The 17919-nt window shown below is 47.9% G+C and overlaps 1 protein-coding gene across 10 annotated transcripts in view; it reads right to left on the bottom strand.

Annotated features, from left to right (window-relative positions):
• LOC120395660 (collagen alpha-1(VII) chain-like) overlaps window positions 1-17919 on the bottom strand; it is a 128583-nt gene that overhangs the window by 24962 nt on the left and 85702 nt on the right. For all 10 annotated transcript variants that reach the window (XM_039520261.1, XM_039520263.1, XM_039520262.1 and 7 more), the window contains 5 exons: window positions 15528-15581; window positions 15185-15238; window positions 14710-14772; window positions 13140-13202; window positions 5255-5371 (listed from right to left, as the gene is read on the bottom strand). In XM_039520261.1, coding sequence (XP_039376195.1) covers window positions 5255-5371; window positions 13140-13202; window positions 14710-14772; window positions 15185-15238; window positions 15528-15581 — 351 coding nt within the window. The remainder of the gene's footprint in view (window positions 1-5254; window positions 5372-13139; window positions 13203-14709; window positions 14773-15184; window positions 15239-15527; window positions 15582-17919) is intronic.

Genomic DNA, 17919 nt, shown 5'->3' with positions numbered 1-17919 from the left:
AATAGCCAAGCCCATTGTGCTACCTTCTCTTGTGCTCAGCCAAGCCCTGGGACACTCCTTCTGCGTGGAGTAGTGCTGCTTTCTTCCCTTGCATGTTCTGAAGGGAGTTGAGCCTGAGTGAGGTCCCCTGTGCCTGCATAAGCTGAAGGAACAATCAGGGACATGAGGCTCAAATTCTGGAACCTCTTTAAAACATGTGGGGCCATGCACTGGCGTAACAGAGAGCAAGATCTGGCCCTGTGAACATGCCAAAGCTAACTGCATGCCTCCTATTGCAGAAAAAAAGATCTAATGAACATTAGGATAGCACCACTGGAGAAGTGTTACTCCCATTGTAAACTCCTCTTCTTGGGGTTTTAGAACTTGGATGGGAACCTTGATCTGGGCTGGATCTTCAGTGATAAAACTGAGTGTGGATTTTAACTAAGGAGAGCAAAAAAGGAAGTTACGCCTCATAAACCAGATGACTCCAAACGTGCTTCCTACTGCGACACTGGGGTCGGTTTCTGCATCGCGCTCTTCCATAGTGGTTTGATGTTTGTTACAGTAAGGGACGATATAGGCCCATCTTTTGTACTAAAGATACTTCAGGAAATGAAGGCCTGTTACTGTGTTTGAGCTTCTGCATCACGGAGTTTATTTTGTCTAGATCAGGCCCTCTTTTATAGTATCTCCAAGTACATAATTAAGCTATTAAACCTGACAATGACTATAATGAATGCAAGCTAGAATTAGTTGTGTTCACTGCATTTGCCCTTATCTAGTTGTCTCCTCTCTAGGGTCATGATCCCCCACTGCCCTGCACCTGCGTCAGTATCTACACACCTGTGCCAAAGGGAGTAAAGCACTACCAGCATTTTATACCTCACTCAGTTTGTACAGAGGTAAATGACGACACATGGTGCAGGGCAGTGGAAAAAATCAGGCTGCAGATCCATCCACATTGCACTAAAGACATAGTCACTGCCTTCGTGTCATCCAAGATAGGGGTCCAGTGAAAGCCAGGAGAGGACAATCCTGGTACTAATTATTGCTCATTTCAAACAGTGGATTTTGAAGCACTGTTTGCATCCCAGGCTCAAATAGAAGCCAAGGGGAACTTGGGGTGTAATGTCAGTTGTTCCAATCAGTCATTTGGCCAAATTTTGAACCACTTGGAAACTACGTGTCCTAGATTAATGAAGGAAATGGAACTCTTGAGGTCCAAGCTCAGTTTGACACTGATGTAACAAGCCCAAGGCTGCTCTGTGTTCCACTTTTCTGTCTGTCTACTTTGGGTCATCCCAGGAAATGGGGTTTGAATGACTTCCACAGGAGAATCTCTATTGTTTGTATAGCACAGACGTTATAGAATTGTATCAGTCTTACCAGCTCTGCACATCAAATTCTCCGCATCTCTTTACATGATGGTATTTGCTACATACTTTATTCCTCCCCCATCCTGCCCCCCCCCACCCCCGCAACTGGCTGGCTGATGGTGAGAGAGTCTTAAGTACTTGGGTAACGCGGCATAATGGTTAAAAGCAAAAACATTGTGTCTTTGTCCCCCTCCTCCCCCAATGTGTTGTTTTCCTGAAGCAGAGCTACAACTTACCTTTCCTCCAGGAGGTATTTTACAGACCGTATATTCAAGAATCAATTCACCCACCTGTGACGTTGTGTGACGAAATATGACTATTTATACCATTGGTATTACCACTGTTATATAATTTATAACCATAAATCTTGTACGAAGTGTATCATGTAAGTTTCAATGGAAAAGTTACAGTCTAACAAGTATGATTATCCTGGTTAAATCCATGTATCATCTTTATAGTGGACGTTATGACTTTTGGCTATGGAAACCTGTGCTGTATTCCTGGGAGACACCCACCAGATGGATTTACATCAGAGCTAGACAGCTATGTATTGATGGTCCATCAAGGACACTCAGATCGCACAATGGGCCATTGAAGAAACTCATCCTGCCCAGTAGATCTTCCTGCAGGATGCCCCAGACAGCAAGGAGCCAATGACTATTTCCCTGTGATACAGCAAACCATGTAAGCAAACCACATATACTCATGTGACCCTAGACTCCATCTTGGGCCAGTAATTTTCCACACACAGTGGCTGTGGGCTTTGTTTGGGACAGTAAATTTCTATGCACACGGCAGAGGATATAAAAGACCCCTGAGATATCTCCATTTCGCCTCATTCCTGCTCTAATTCTCTGGACTGTGGATTTACAAAAAATGGAGCATCTTGAACTATGGACTGAGGACCTTCCAATCTTTTGGAAGTTACCAGAGATACCTTACAAGCCAGCAAACTATTCCATCCCTGCCACAAACCTGAGAGAAAGGCTTTGCAATCATTTGTACGTATATGACCTGTTAACCATTTATAACCCTCTTCTTTCCTTTTACTATTACAATCTTTAGTTAGTTTACTAAGGATTGACTGGGAGCGTGATATTTGGGTAAGATCTGGGATTCGTATTAACCTGGGGATATGTGCCTAATCTTTTGGGATTAAAAAGAACCTCACATCTGGCGAAATAGGTTTTCAATAACTTCTCACTATATTAGACTGGGTTGCCTTGATGGGAGCCAAGGGCTGGAGTGCCTAAGGGGGACTTTGTTTGGCTTCTGGTGTGGTGTGGTGCTGCAGAAGCTCTTTTGTTACTGGTCTGGTGAATCCAAGTATAGGGTGACCCACCAGCTCTGGGGATTGTCTCTCCTATTTCATGCAGTCTACCCTGAGTGTGACATTTTCAGGGTGGCCCATCCCGGGCATCCGGTCACACCACTGCTGATGTGCAGCATGCAGCCACCTATGGTGTGAAACATGACACACTACAGGGGACTGGACTAGCTGACCTCTCGAGGTCCCTTCCAGTCCAATGATTCTATGAGCCCTCACCTATTTACTGATAGTGATTTTTAAATGCCTATTTACAGATTAATTTATGGGAAATGGTTGGCCTTTCAGACATTTACCTCTTCTATGCATTTCTCATGTTCTCCAGTCTTTTGACATTCATTTACTTTTATCGTCTAGCTGAAGGCTGAAATTCAGCCTTTCCCCGCAGCACAGTCGAGAGGTATGTTTTTATTTTTAGTCTGTTCCATTGGCAGATTTCTTGCTTATTTAATAAATGATGCTCGTGGGTTGCTGATTAGCATCAATCTACAGTATCATCCGCTGTATTGTGCTTGCATGCGCTCTTCATTATCATAAAATCTGGGGGCAGGACAGTCACATTCCTCAATAGCATTAGCATGTCTCATTTCCAAGTCTTTTTGTTACATTTCAAAAGGAGCCCAGCATGTCTTGCGTGCAAAGACACATCTTAAAGATGACCCACAAATACAGCTTTAAAGCATCCAACTGCTTCAGAACTAGAAGCACCAAGTACCCCAAATGTCTAGGGTTGTTGGGGCACATTCACCACGCTAGCAGCTTAAAATTTACCTCGCTTTCCTTTCTTATTTAGGTGCCAGTTCCTGCCCTGGAGACTTTCCAACATAGACAGAAAAAGGATGTGAGAACGGGCGTGTTGTTACCCCCATTTTATACATGGGGAACTGATGCACAGAGAGGTTAAGTGACTTGACCATGATCACAGAACAAGGTGGTGGCAGAGCCGGGATCAGAACTCCGATCTCCTTCAGCTGTCTAGAGGTCTTAGTCCTTTACCTCTGCAGAGGCGCGTCCTGCTCACCTTGAAGAGTTAAAAGAACAAGAGCAGCAGCAAAGCCTGCAGACATGGACTGCTCTGAGTTCACGTTCCCACGCTGAGCAAGGTTTGAGACACCTCCAGCCCACGCCACCCCTCAGGGCTTTCTTTTGTTCTAAACGTGCTTTCACCAGGTGGCTCTGCGTAGCAAGCCCACTGAAGCCCAGTGGGACTGGAGGACCAGGCACAGGGTCTGTCATGCTCACCTACAGTTCGCAACCTTCCTCTTGCTTAAGTACCATTTCCAAGCATTATCTAGCTGGCCCCCATTGCCATAGTGATGGGCAGTATTTATCCTCACAACACCCCTGCAAGTCTGCCAATACCCGCATTGTACAGATGGGGAACAGAGGCTAAGAGACTTGTCCAAGGTGACACACTGAGTCTGTGGCAGAGCAGGAAGTCTCCCACATTCCAGGCTAGCACCATAACCATGGGTCTGTCCTTCCTCTTGCTGAGTCAGTAGCCCGCAGGGGGGATCCTTGAAGAGGTTGATACATGTGAGCTTTTTGTGGAGAGTTTTGCTTCAACTGGTTATTTCCCTCTCACCACCGATTTTAAATCTTGCCTTTTGGGTTACAATATGGCCCAGAGGCTATTGGTGAGGGCCAAACTGTCATCTGCCACGTACCAACCACGCTGTCTGTGGAGAAGGCCGTGGTTAGAGCTGGCTATGTCGCTTATTGTTGTCAGTTAGGCGCCTGTGCGCTGTCCGTATGCTGTCCCAGCCCAGCGCAGATAGCTGGTTTGGAAGACCTCGATCATACTACCCAGAAAGAACGACCACTGGCCCGGTTCAGTGACAAAGGCACTCGGCCAGGTTTATTGCCCTCATGACACAGTACTAGTGCCCTGGCTCCAGGGTTACAGGGACACTAACACACGAGTGTCCAGTGGCAAGGAACGGCTCAGTCAGCAGCGGGAATTTCTGCTGTCCCCAAGGCCGCACAGAGGGTTAAGGCAAGGCACCCCAATATTTATAGACAGACAAACAACTCATACCATCTTACGTGTTTCATGACATCTGCTTATTACCTCCCCTTGTATCGTGCTCCAGGTGTCTCTGGCACAACTTCCCTATTCATTACCTCTAGCAGACCCTCTTATCTGGCACTGGCCAGGATGTCCCTGGATTAAGCTTTTGGGGTGTGTTCTTGCACTTACTCAGTATCTGTCACTTCTTAGGAGTGCCTGTGTTTTAGCCACACTGGCAATGCTTTTGCAAAAGTCATAGAGTGAACTTGTAAACATCTCCTTTAATATATGGCCTGACTTTGGTTCATAGCCTCTTGTCCAGGCCTCAGATCTTGCACCAGGCCCCATGCTCCAGGCTCTCTCTTTCTCCTACAGACTTTTAAAAGCCGAAGCCAGTGGGGTTATATGGATGCTCAGCTCCCCTGAAAAGCAAGCTGCAAGTGACCAGCCTTGGCTTTCAGGCTGCACTCGGCCCACTAGCTCACACCCCTTTAGACAGTTGCCGGAGCTGTGAGAATTCTGCAGAGCATCTAATGCAATGTGCCCAGAATGTCTTACCTGTGGTCCTGGGTCACCCTGTGGTCCTTGAGATCCAGGTGGTCCAGCCACACCAATCTTCCCCGGCAATCCAACCTGCCCTTTAAATCCGCCCAAGCCAGGAACTCCCTTGGCCCCCTGAGAATTCCAAACAGAGAGTGGGTCAGAGACTTCCCTTCAAGTACCAATGACTATGGGCATGTCCCCCGGAAGATGGGGGGGTTGCAAAGGCCTACCCAGCCCATGCTGTCAGTGGGGTTACTGGCAGTGGGACATATATTAACCCTTTACATCTGGCTGTCCTATTAATAATGCAGTGAAATGATTTGAATGTTGGAGGGGAGGGCCCTTTGCCAACATAGACGCCAGGGCCGGCTCCAGGCACCAGCTTAGCAAGCAGGTGCTTGGGGCGGCCACTCCGGAGAGGGGCGGCACGTCCAGGTATTCCGCGGCAATTCGGCGGAGGGTCCCTTGCTCCCGCTCGGAGTTAAGGACCTTCCGCTGAATTGCCGCAGATCGCGATGGCGGCTTTTTTTTTTTTTTTTGGCTGCTTGGGGCCACAAAACCCCTGGAGCCGGCCCTGATAGACGCAGTGCTTAGTTCATCCATCCCTTGCATTCACTCAGTGCCGGCTCCAGCTTTTTTGCCGCCCCAAGTGGCGGAACCCCCCCCCCCCCAAAGAACCCTATCAAGCTGCTGCCAAAGTGCCGCCAAGGAGCAAGACAGCAAGTGAAGGGCCCGCCGCCGAATTGCCGCCAATCCGGAGTGGGCCGATTTTGCTGCCACCGAAGTGCTGCCGCCGCCCAATCCGGCCGTGCCCCCCCGACAAGGGACACATTGCCTCCCCTTTCTATTGGCCACCTCAGGCACCTTCTTCCTTCACTGGTGCTTGGAGCCAGCCCTGCATTCACTACAGTTATGTCTCTGTGCCGGACCCTCTGCTGCAATGTCAAAACAGCAGGACAAATACATTTGCATCAGATTATACTCCCAGAGCAACCTCGTTATCTCAGAGAAACCCTACCCAAAGAGCTGCCCTGTGCTAAGAGACGAATGGGGGTAGGAAAATTTTCCTGGCAATACCCATTTCCATTCCCCTGTCAATGCCAGGTGCAGGTGGGTATAGCCTCTCCTAAGGAACAGTGTTGATGGTCTTGGCATCTGAACTCTTCTATTTACCCACAGAACAGTGACTAACCATTGAGGTACTCACCTGGCCCCCATCACGGAGCACCTCACACATGTACTGATCCTCACAACCCCGCTCCCCGCCGCGAGGTAGAGCAGTGCTTTTATCCCCATTGTACAGATGGAGAACTGAGGTGCAATGTAGATTAAGTGACTCACCCAAGGTGATGCAGGGAGTGTATGCTGGAGCCAGAATTTAAACCCAGATCTTGGGAGTCCAAGTCCTGTGCCATTTCCACCACATCATCCTGCCGGCCAGTGCCTGGCCTGCCAACATGCTTCAACACTCTGGTGTGCCCATCTGTCGGGCTGAGAGGGTTGTTCAGACTCTCTGGCCCAGTCAATCCCCGACCTTTCTGAAGAGGCTGCCACCAAACGTGCCGATTGTGACAGCGATGGCCGCGCCCCGTGGCACCGTCACTGCTTTGTGACATGGACGCCGTCCATCTGCTGGGCGCTAAAGTGAGATGCCCAACTCATTTCACACGTGCTACCCAACGCCCCCGGAGGGTAACATGTTTCTCACTCCCTCTGGCCCTGGGCTGGATGAGTCCGCAAGCCCAGAGGTGAAAAGGCTCCGTTACTAATACTTCAGCCATTAAATGCACACTAATGTGCACTAATGAGAATTCTCCAGAAGTTGCTCCGAGGAGAGAGAAGAACTTGAAGGAAGTGGAGGGGAAGACCTCAGTGACTCAGCCAAGCTGCATTTCTAATTCATGCAGCTGTTTCTTCTGCACACTAAAAATAGAAGCCCATCCATCTAAAGCAAGGCAGAGTCCCATTAAACTATTCTGAAGGGAGAGTCAGCTCCTTCCCTCACCCTCCCCAACCGCTCCAAAGCAGAGCTCTCTTGGGGAATGAGATGGAGTGTGAGTCAGTTGGGTCGCTGAGTGTTGGAGGATCAAGATGGGAGCCCCCCCGACATGATTGATGCAACGCATTCCCCCTGCCCAACAGAGCCTGTTTTCCCATTTAGCACAAGTGACCCCCGGTGACTCTCAGTTTAATTGTATTTCAGGCACTGACTTGCATAAGCTCGTGCGTGGCCGTAATACAAAGGAGGCGCTCACAAGAGTGGGTGGCAGGCTGGGTAGCCACAAGGCTAGAACTTCTAAAGCAAACTAGCAAGAAGAAAAGTACAAAACTCTTCTTCTCTTTCTTCTTTGATAAGATCCCATGGTCGAGCTAGTCCAGATCCATGGTCCATCCACTCCAGAATCCCAGCTCCAATAGGGTCCAAACAGATGCTTCAGAGGAAAGTGCAAGAAACCCACAGCATGAAGAAGTGGGGTCATCTGCTCCCAATGAAGATGTCCTCCTAATCCCTAGCAGAGATTGCACTGAGCCCTGATGCACTGAGGTGTTATATCCCTTTCCAAACTTTTTAGCATTAACCGTTAAAACTCTGGATATTTTTGCTATCTATATCGAGCTCCAACTTCCTCTGACTCTTGGCAATGCTTTGGCCTCAACAGCTTCCTGTGGCAATGAGTTCCACAACCCAATTACACACTGGGTGGAAAAAAAATGCTTCCTTTTATCAGTTTTGAATTTGCCACTTTCAGTTTAACTGCATGTCTCCTTGTCCTTGAGAAATGAGACTGGGGGAAAAGAAGCTCTCGATCTACTGTCTCTGTCCCCTTCACTATTTCACATAGCTTTATCACGTCCCCTCTTATTTATCTCCTTTCCTAGGTAAACTATTCTCTCTCTTTCGCTCTTATCCTGCTCCCTTCATCTCTTCTCCCCTCCCTGTAGCTTTCTATCCTTCTCCATTTCCCCTCACTAGCTAGTAGCAGACAGGCAGGTATGCTGCATTAATTGTGTCACTAATACATCTGCATTGTCATTGAGCAATTCCGATGGCTGGAATTTTAAGTGCTGAATTTGTCCACAGCCTGGATTTCCAAGTTAACCCCCGCCCCTCCAAACCCAACATACTTGAGTTTTGCAAAGCCTTGATAATGACACCATTTAGAAATACCATTTAAGGCTAAGAAGAGAAACAGCCAGCACGAATTCTCCTTCACATAAATTTCCACCACACATAATAATGCACCAATTAGATTGTGATAAGAATAGAGCGTGTGCAATTCAATTCAAAGGAATTTTTTTTTAATGTGAGAAAATCTGTAAAGGTGAACAGAAAAGCTGTTTTGATGTCAAAAACTCTTTAGGATACAAAAGCAGCAATAACCCAGATATTGGTGTAGTCTGCAAGTGCAGAGAATGAATGAATGGCTCCAGTGACTGGTCGTGGGAAATACAATAGAGCTGGTTGGAACATTTGCATCACACCAGTTTCCCATCAGAAAATGTCGTTTCAACAAAACCAAATTATTATTTTTTATTTTTGCAAAATTGTTTCGGGGAAATGAGCGACAGGGAATGGATCACTTGATGATTCCCTGTTCTGTCCATTCCCTCTGGGGCACCTGGCACTGGCCACTGTTGGAAGACAGGATACTGGGCTAGATGGACCTTTGGTCTGACCCAGTAGGGTCGTTCTTATGTTTTTATGTTCTTATGTAATTTTGACAAAATTGCATTTAGAAAAAAAATTGGAAAAAACATTTAGAAAGTGTCAAAACATCCCGTTTCAACCTTTTTGCAACAAATCTTTCACTTTTTCATTTCAAAATGACTTTTCATTTGAAACTTAATTGTATACAAGACCAAGGAAAAGGGCTGAAAGTTAAACGAAATGTTTTGATTGACCTGTACTGAATTGTTTTCTGGAATTTCAGTTCATAAAAAAAAAAATCAAAATTTTGGCTTTTTTTCCTGATTTGGGACCATTTAGAAAAAACACCTCAAGTTTCAAGGGGCAGGAAATCCGTTTGCTAACCTGCTCTAATAGACGTCCTTTCAACACTAAGCCACAGATCGTGATAATACTGACTTCAAGCTGCAGCCATGCAATGACTGATTGAATGACCGACATGAAATGAATTGGTGGGTCTCAGTGTTATTCCAACCGGACAGTTGGCCATGTCCTCAACCCTCGCCCCTCCCACCCATGGGCATTAGTAGAGAGTCTGAATGTGCTAAGAGCCTGAACTTCCTTTTCATCCCTAGAGGTGGCGTTAGAGGACAGTACCATTACTGGTGGTGGGATAAAAAGGGGTCATCAAGCATGGACACTTGGCACCTTTCACCATCACTAAATTCACACACGCTCGTGCACGCACCATTATTAACGAGAAATTACAAATGCGGTGATAAAACAATATAGCCGAGAAAAGGGCTCCCCTGGCACAGCACTACCAGCCCCAAGCATTGACAAAACATGAGTCAGGACCCCCGAAAAACAATAGATTGGCTTTAAAATCATGAGGCTTTAAAAATAACGCCTTTGGGGTTTGCTTTACTTGCTTTGTGGGGTTTGAGCCTGTAGGTTTCACGTTTTCAAGCTTTTCTTCTCCACCACAGGGGGCAGAAGCTTAGCCTTGGTTCTTTAAATGAAAGTTGAGATTCTAAGGTAATCACGTGACTCTGGGAGCTGGGGCTTTAAGAAAAAAAACACCATATATATGGCAAGATGACTCAGGATAAGTTATTAGAGTTGGCAACACCTGACATTATCCTCTCAGTAACTGCTAAGGAGTGTGGGGAGGAGCAGCCTCAGGGTGCATGGAGGGAAGAGTAGTTTGGGAGGAAAGCCAAGAAGGTTGGTGGGAGGGGAGCCAAGCAGTGAGGGTGTGGAAATCGAGGCACATGTGAGAATTGGAGAGGTGGAAGAGGCTGGAAGAAGCAGTAGCACAAGCAGGCCAAGGGAGCATATGGGTTTAAACTGGCCATGAATAAATTTTGGCTGAAATTGAGAGGAAGGTTCTAACCATCAGAGGAGTGAGGTTTTGAAAGCCTGCCAGTAGGAGTAGTGGGGACACGGAGCCTAACTCATTTTCAGATGGAGCTTGGTAAGTTTATGAACTTCATAGAATCATAGAAATGTTGACCCCGAGAAGTCATCAAGTCCAGCCCCCGGCATTGAGGCAGGACCAAGTAACCCTAGACCATCCCTAACGGGTATTTGTCCAACCTGTTCTTAAAAAACTCCAATGATGGAGATTCCACAGCCTCCCTTGGAAGCCTGTCTACAGATTTTCCTACTATCTAACCTAAATCTCCCTTACTGCAAATTAAGCCCATTAGTTCTTATCCTACCTTCAGTGCACACGGAGAACAATTGATCCCCATCCTCTTTATAACAGCCCTTAAGATATTGGAAGATGGTTTCTACTAGAATCATAGACTCATAGAATATCAGGATTGGAAGGGACCTCAGCAGGTATCTAGTCCAACCCCTTGCTCAAAGCAGGACCAATCCCCAACTAAATCATCCCAGCCAGGGCTTTGTCAACCTCTAAGGATGGAGGTTCCACCACCTCCGTAGGTAACCCATTCCAGTGCTTCACCACCCTCTTAGTGAAATAGTGTTTCCTAATATCCAACCTAGACCTCCCCCACTGCAACTTGAGACCATTGCTCCTTGTTCTGTCATCTGCCACCACTGGCAACAGCTGAACTCCATCCTCTTTGGAATGCCCCTTCAGGTAGTTGAAGGCTGCTATCAAATCGCCACTCACTCTTCTCTTCTGCAGACTAAATAACCCCCGTTCCCTCAGCCTCTCCCATTAAGTCATGTGCTCCAGACCTCTAATAATTTTCGTTGCCCTCCACTGGACTCTTTCCAATTTGTCCACATCCCTTCTGTAGCGCGGGGACCAAAACTGGACACAATACTCCAGATGTGGCCTCACCAGTGCCGAATAGAGGGGAATAATCACTTCCCTCGATCTGCTGGCAATGCTCCTACTAATACAGCCCAATATGCCATTGGCCTTCTTGGCAACAAGGGCACACTGCTGACTCATATCCAGCTTCTCGTCCACTGTAATCCCCAGGTCCTTTTCTGCAGAACTGCTGCTTAGCCAGTCGGTCCCCAGCCTGTATAGGTGCATGGGATTCTTCCTTCCTAAGTGCAGGACTCTGCGCTTGTCCTTGTTGAACCTCATCAGATTTCTTTTGGCCCAATCCTCTAATTTGTCTAGGTCACTCTGGACTCAATCCCTATCCTTCAGCGTATCTACCTCTCCCCCAAGCTTAGTGTCATCTGCCAACTTGCTGAGGGTGCAATCCATCCCATCATCCAGATCATTAATAAAGGATCATTATAAAGCAAATGCCAAATCTAATCATTCTACTATGATTTTTTTCTAAAATATTTAAACTTTAGTTCACATTTATGACCCAAAAAATTTCATATTCATTAATTGCAGCTGGCATCAATGGAAGCAGGTTTGGACCCCAAATTACCATTGCTATAGAGACAGACCGCGGGTGCACCAACGTGGCTACCTGTGATAGCAGGGTACTGGAGATCATGACCCAGGAGATCCCTTCCAATTATGTTCCTATGGAGCAGCACTGCAGAGCAGGTGGATGGTGGGAACTGGACCAACCAGCAGGCAGACAGCTTGGGAGGCAGGAGGGGGTATAGTGGAGAGATGGGCAGGTGAGGATCACATACAGTGGCTGCACAGGAAGCGTAGATGGTGCAGAGGAGCAGAAGCGGCATGTGGGATAGGACAAGAGGAAAGGCCAATGGGCAGAAGGGGAACAGGCAGCTGTGGGGAGGTCAGGAGACATCTGGCGGTGCATTGAGGTGAACTGATTTGAATGAAAGCTTTCCAAGTCTTTCCCCACTTGAGAACTTTGGCTGAGAGGGCCTGGACCTCTTAAAAACATCCCCATTATTACAACTGATGCAAATATTTGTGCAGAGGATGTTTCTTTCAAGCTAGTCCAGGGAGCTGCATGGTTGGGAAGCATTTCCCTCCCCTTCCCTGCTCTGGTTTGGGTGCCATCACTATCTCACAGAACCTGGACCCCGAGTCCCGGCACAAAGAATGAAATAACAAATAAAAACGACACCCCTGCTGAAATTGATGAGCCTTCAGTATGAGCTGGCACAGCAGTGTGGATCATACCTCCTCACTTACACAGTGTCAGAGCCTTATTTACCTCCTACATCGGCGCATCTGCAGAATACAGTGGACCTGATTCTTCAGGGGCTTAAATCAGTGGAAGTCAGGTGACTCCAAGGAGCAATTTAAATTAAATTGAATTAAAATTGGTACGAGTGAAAGGAGAATCAGGCTCAGTATGTTGGATGTAAAGAGTCTACACTGTGTGTATTTCAGTCCTTTAAGATCAATTTGCGATTCTACAAAAATGGCCTGGGGTGTATACACCACACCAGGGTTTCCACTCCAAGGCCTAATCTACACATAGATTTTGTACCAGTGTAACTATGTTGGTTAGAGGTGCAATTTTTTACCAAAACATCCCCCAGTGTGGACACAGTTATACCAGCATGAAGGTATCTTATACCAATAGATTCTCCTTTCTGCATAGGAAGGGCTATTTGTGCCTTTATGCTGCTATAACTGCATCCGCACTAGGGGATTTGTACCACTTTAACTATACCGAGATAGATAAAGCAGTAGACCAGCCCCAAGGGTTAAATGCATTGCCACAGAGTGAACTTAAGGAGACATCTCCCCAAGTCCAAGCTTAATGCTTAAGACAGGTGACACTTGTCCTCTGGAAAGGGTACATGAGATTTAGCAAGTGTATAATTTCGTTAACTCAACGTGATGGATGGTACATTCAAAACATGGCCTCTTGGTGTTCTTTTGAGAGTACTAACCTTTTCTCCTTTCTCCCCAGAAACTCCCATGGGGCCATCTGCACCTGACATTCCTTGCTCACCCTGGAGGTAGACAAGAGAAAAATCAAAGCCAATGCACAACCGTGTCATTTTCCAAGCAAGCTGTAATTCAGTGACAAGTGCACATGCTGTTTGGAATAGGCCCTAGTACCACTTAATGCAGGAAAGAATTCATTAGATGTCACCTTAGAGACTAACAAATTTATTTGGGCATAAGCTTTCAGGGACTAAAACCCACTTCATCAGATGGATGGAATGGAAAATACAGTAGGAAGATATACACTACAAAAGTGATTTTTTTCCTCCTGCTGATAATAGCCCATTTTAATTGATTTGTCTCATTAGAGTTGGTATGGCAACCCCTCATCTTTTCATGTTCTCTGTGTATATATATATATCTTCCTACTATATTTTCCACTCGATGCATCTGATGAAGTGGGTATTAGCCCACAAAAGCTTATGCCCAAATAAATGTGTTAGTCTCTAAGTGCCACAAGGACTCCTCGTTCTTTTTGCTGATACAGACTAACACGGCTACCACTCTGCAACCTGTCATTAGATGTTGTGGCTCGCTAGGTTCCCTAAGATGGCAGTTCTATTTTGGGAGAGTAAAAAATAAAGCATGGTGGGTTGTTAGCAACAAAACCCGAGGTCTCTGGTTTTCCTTATCAAACAAGCCAATCTCCCACACATGCACAACATCCCACCCAGGTGCTAGGCTGTCACAGGGTCAGGTACGGTGTCATGGCGCCCTACTGAATCCGTGTGTTGCAGTTCGCGTTTACTAGAATTTGGTCAGCCCAGCAGGAATCCTGATGAGTAACATGCAGCGTCTGCCTGACTGTCTGTCTGACTCCCTCTGCAACCCCTCTGGCTGGGTGTATCGCTGGCGGCAGATGGAAAGAATCTCATTGACTTCAATGGGCTCCGAATCAGGTCCTGAGTGAGTGCTCAGAGCAAGCAAACTAATGCATTGGCTGGCAAAGCTTGACACCTGCCCTCCCCTCCCCGACCAGCCATGGAGGTGAGAAAAGAGAACAAACATCAAGAACCAAACCCAGAGCTCGCTGACAGATATTTAGCATTCAGCTTTTGCTGTTCAAAAAGAACCCCCCGCAGTGTTCACTAGGCAGAGGTGCTGGAACAATTTGTATAGTGGGGGTGCTGGGAGCCATTGAACCAAACTGGAAACCCTGTATATGATGGAAACCACTTCAAGCCAGGGGGTGCTCCCGCACCCCCTAGTTTCAGCACCTACGTCACTAGGCCTGGTCAACTGACCAAAATTTGCAGCCATCTAACTGTATTTGGTAACAAACTGAATTTAAGCTAAAACCAGCCAGTGTGAAACTGATTTAAGCATGTCCACACATGAGCTTGCGCTGATTTAACTGCATCCGTTTAGAAGCAGATTGTGTGAAATCAGTACCATTTCTGTCCTTCGACAAGCCCACGGAGAGGGACATGGGCGCTGGGTAATTAAATTTCGAACACCTGTAATGCCCTTACAAAGCTTCCAGCTGAGAGAGAAGAGGGGCTTCCTACTCACCTTTGGCCCAAGCAGTCCATCTGACCCTGGTATCCCTGGTTTTCCAGGGCTGCCAATCTCACCCTGCATGTGGAACAAGATATTGGAGATGTAAGCAGGTTGGGAACAGAAGGCACCGATTAGAAAGATGATTGGGGGGGGGGGGGGTTAATGCATGTGAAAATCAGACCGAATGGAGAGTATTGCGATAGGCGTGGTTAAACCTCCTCCAAACTGGTGAGTGGATCAGCTGCCAATAGAATGGGCCATGGAATGTGACCTCTGCTCTCAGACCTACGGGTAGCTTCTCTGGGTTGGGTCTGAGACAGGCTGGCAGAACATTATGACGGGATCTGTCACGGCCCAATGCTGGGCCTGACCTGCGGATAACTAGGAGGACCTCATTGCCCTGGGCTGTCATGGGCACACACTTCACCTACGCTAAATCCCCTTTAAACTAATGTTAAAAGGAAGAAGAACAATAAAAAGTCCTCACCTTTATTCCATCTGCACCAGGGCTACCCATCCACCCGGGAAAACCACGCAAGCCCTTGGAGAGAAATGACAACTAGCTGGTAAAGATAAGTAGGACAAAACACAGTGATATCCACCCCTGTGCAAAGGGCCAGCACTAACTCGTGCAGGGCTTAACAGAGTTGTGTAAACACTGCACTGCTCTCTTCTTCACCTGCCATCTACCTACCTAGCAGAGTGGTCCACTTGCCATTTTCTACAATCATTCAGGTCAACCAGTTTTCATATTTGCTGCACCATCTTCCCCTCCGCCCCTGAGAACAGCCAAAGCACTCATTATTTCTATGATGATGCTCGTTTCTTACCTTAGATCCTTTCCGTCCAAGGTCTCCAGTTATACCAGGATCACCTTCCGCTCCCTGAATAAAAGACAAACATGATTCTAAGAGAGAGAGTGAGAGAGTGTGTGTGTGTGTGTGTCAGTTGCCCCACACAGGGCAGAAGAGATAAATTAGGCCAGAGGGAGCCTGCGCAGAACCCTCCAATTAGAGAAGGGCTCACTAAGCAAGCCAATCAGGAGGCGGCTTGTTGCAGCAGCCAATCAGGGCCAGCAGGGGCCATATATAAAGGGCTGCAGAAGGCAGTCTCTCCTTGGCCTGCTAGGGAGAAGGACTGGCTGCTTAGGAGCACCATGGCTAGAGCAGTGCTGGGCAGGGTAGCAGAAAAGAAGGAGCTTCTGGCTGACTGCTGCCAGACTGAGACCCTGGAGGAAGGGCAGATAAGGTGCTAGGGCTGCCCCCACTCGCCCTGAGGGAAGTGGCCAACATGGACTGCAGTTTTCCCTTGGAGCAAGGGACTAGACTGGTGACTGCAGCAGGCAACCAAGGCAAATGGCTGGATTATAGACTGCCGGTTCCCCCAAAAGGCCCAGAAGAGGACGCTGCGGTCCGGGGAGCGATGCGGGTCCCAGAGAGGTGGAGACAACAAAGCGGGCGTAACGGCGAGCGAGACACCACCGGAGGAGCATGCCCTGCGGAAGGACTTGAGCTAATTCCAGAACGGCCAGCAGGAGGCGCCATGGTGGTGAGTCTCGCACCACCACCGTGTGTGTGATACACACACATACACACAATGATCTGCAACTAGAAAGTTAAAAATACAGGTCTCCTAATAGCATCATCTTCAATTTATATTGCCCCTTGCACCCCAAAGGCTCCACTGCATTTTATAAGCTTGTATAAAGGAATCATTTCCCCCATGGAAATGCAGCCACCTCTGGGATGGAAAACACAGCAACACACACGATAGCGGAGTATACTCGAACACAAAGTGACCCCAAAGTGACTCTCCCTTTCTGTCTTCGCATCGCAAACAATCTACTGATTTCTACACAGCTGCCAGGAATATGGTTGGAGTGTGATGAGGCTGAAAAAGTGCCATCACTCATCACAGGATGGCAGCTTGTTTTACGGGGATTCCCGATGCCAAGTGAATTGGAATAACGAACAGCCTTGAGTGTCTAGAGGTTTGGAAAGATCATATCAGTGCTGCGACAGCTAGCAATTATTAGACAGTCTCCGTTAGCTTATTGTAGCGGGGTGGTTACCCTGCTCCTGCCCTGAAGGGCTTAAAATAGCCCTGGGAGAGGGCTGTGGCAGGGGAAAAGCTGGGCTGATTAGGAAAGCAGCCACAGCTGCAGCCAGTGCAATCAGGGCCCAGCTGGCTCTTATAAGAGGGCAGTGGGCCGGAAGGACAAACACACACTCTCTCTAGCCTCCTGAGAGAGAAGGACCTGGCTGCCTGGGGAGCTGGGAAGGGTACCTGAGGTGGAGCAGTGCTGGGGAAGGGCAGAGGGAGCTGGGAAGCTCCAGCCAGGAAATACCCCAGGCTGCAGGCCCTGCTAAAAGGACCAGCTAGGTACTAGGGCTGTGGAAGGGCAGCCCAGAGATAGGCAAAGGCAGCTGGTCCAACCCCCCTTGACGGTGATGAGTGATGAGTTCAATCCTTGAGGGGGCAATTTGGGGATTGGTCCTGCTTTGAGCAGGGGGTGGGACTAGATGATCTCCTGAGGTCCCTTCCAACCCTAATGATCTATGATTTCTATGTTTACAGACTGCATTCGGCCCCAGGGAGCGGGGGCTAGATGGTGACTGGCAGTAGCCACTGAGGCAAGGTGGGGATAGAGGGTTGGGGGTTCCCCTGAGAAGGGAGACCCAGAGCGAGGGGTTACTGCGGTGGGCAGAACCCCTGGGCAAAGGGCACCGGGATCTGGGAGGGACATGGGGGCCAGTGGCAGGCAAGACACCAGCTGCAGAGGGTGCTCTGGGCTGGAAAGAGCTAATTCCTGAGATGGCCAGCAGGAGGCGCCACGTGGGTGAGTCATCACCCCACCACACTCATACATTAGTTACTGCTCTGAACATTGTAGTGCCTGGCTCCTTCCCTGACTGAATGCTCTAAGGGGCTCCGAGGAGTTGTAACACAAGCAGTCTGATGTGCTGCCCTGGCTCTGCACAGAGCTGGCTTTCGATATATTTGCAAAACTTTTTCAAATTCTTTTGCAAAAGATTTTGGCCACTTTCCAGGAAGAGTCAAAACCAGAAAGAGTTCCCTTCCCCCCCCGCTCCATTTGGGAGATGTTGAAGGCATTTTAAGGGTTAATGAGAGAAAAGGACAAAATTCCACTAGGAAACAAGAGCCAATTTACAGACCTTGCTTTGCCCCAGGGGAAAAGTCACTTTTGCCGGCAGAGGAAAG

This window comes from Mauremys reevesii, linkage group 1 (assembly GCF_016161935.1).
Source record: "Mauremys reevesii isolate NIE-2019 linkage group 1, ASM1616193v1, whole genome shotgun sequence".
NCBI lineage: Eukaryota > Metazoa > Chordata > Testudines > Geoemydidae > Mauremys > Mauremys reevesii.
The sequence above is the reverse complement of the archived record's forward strand: the minus strand, read 5'-3'. Positions and strand labels throughout refer to the sequence as shown.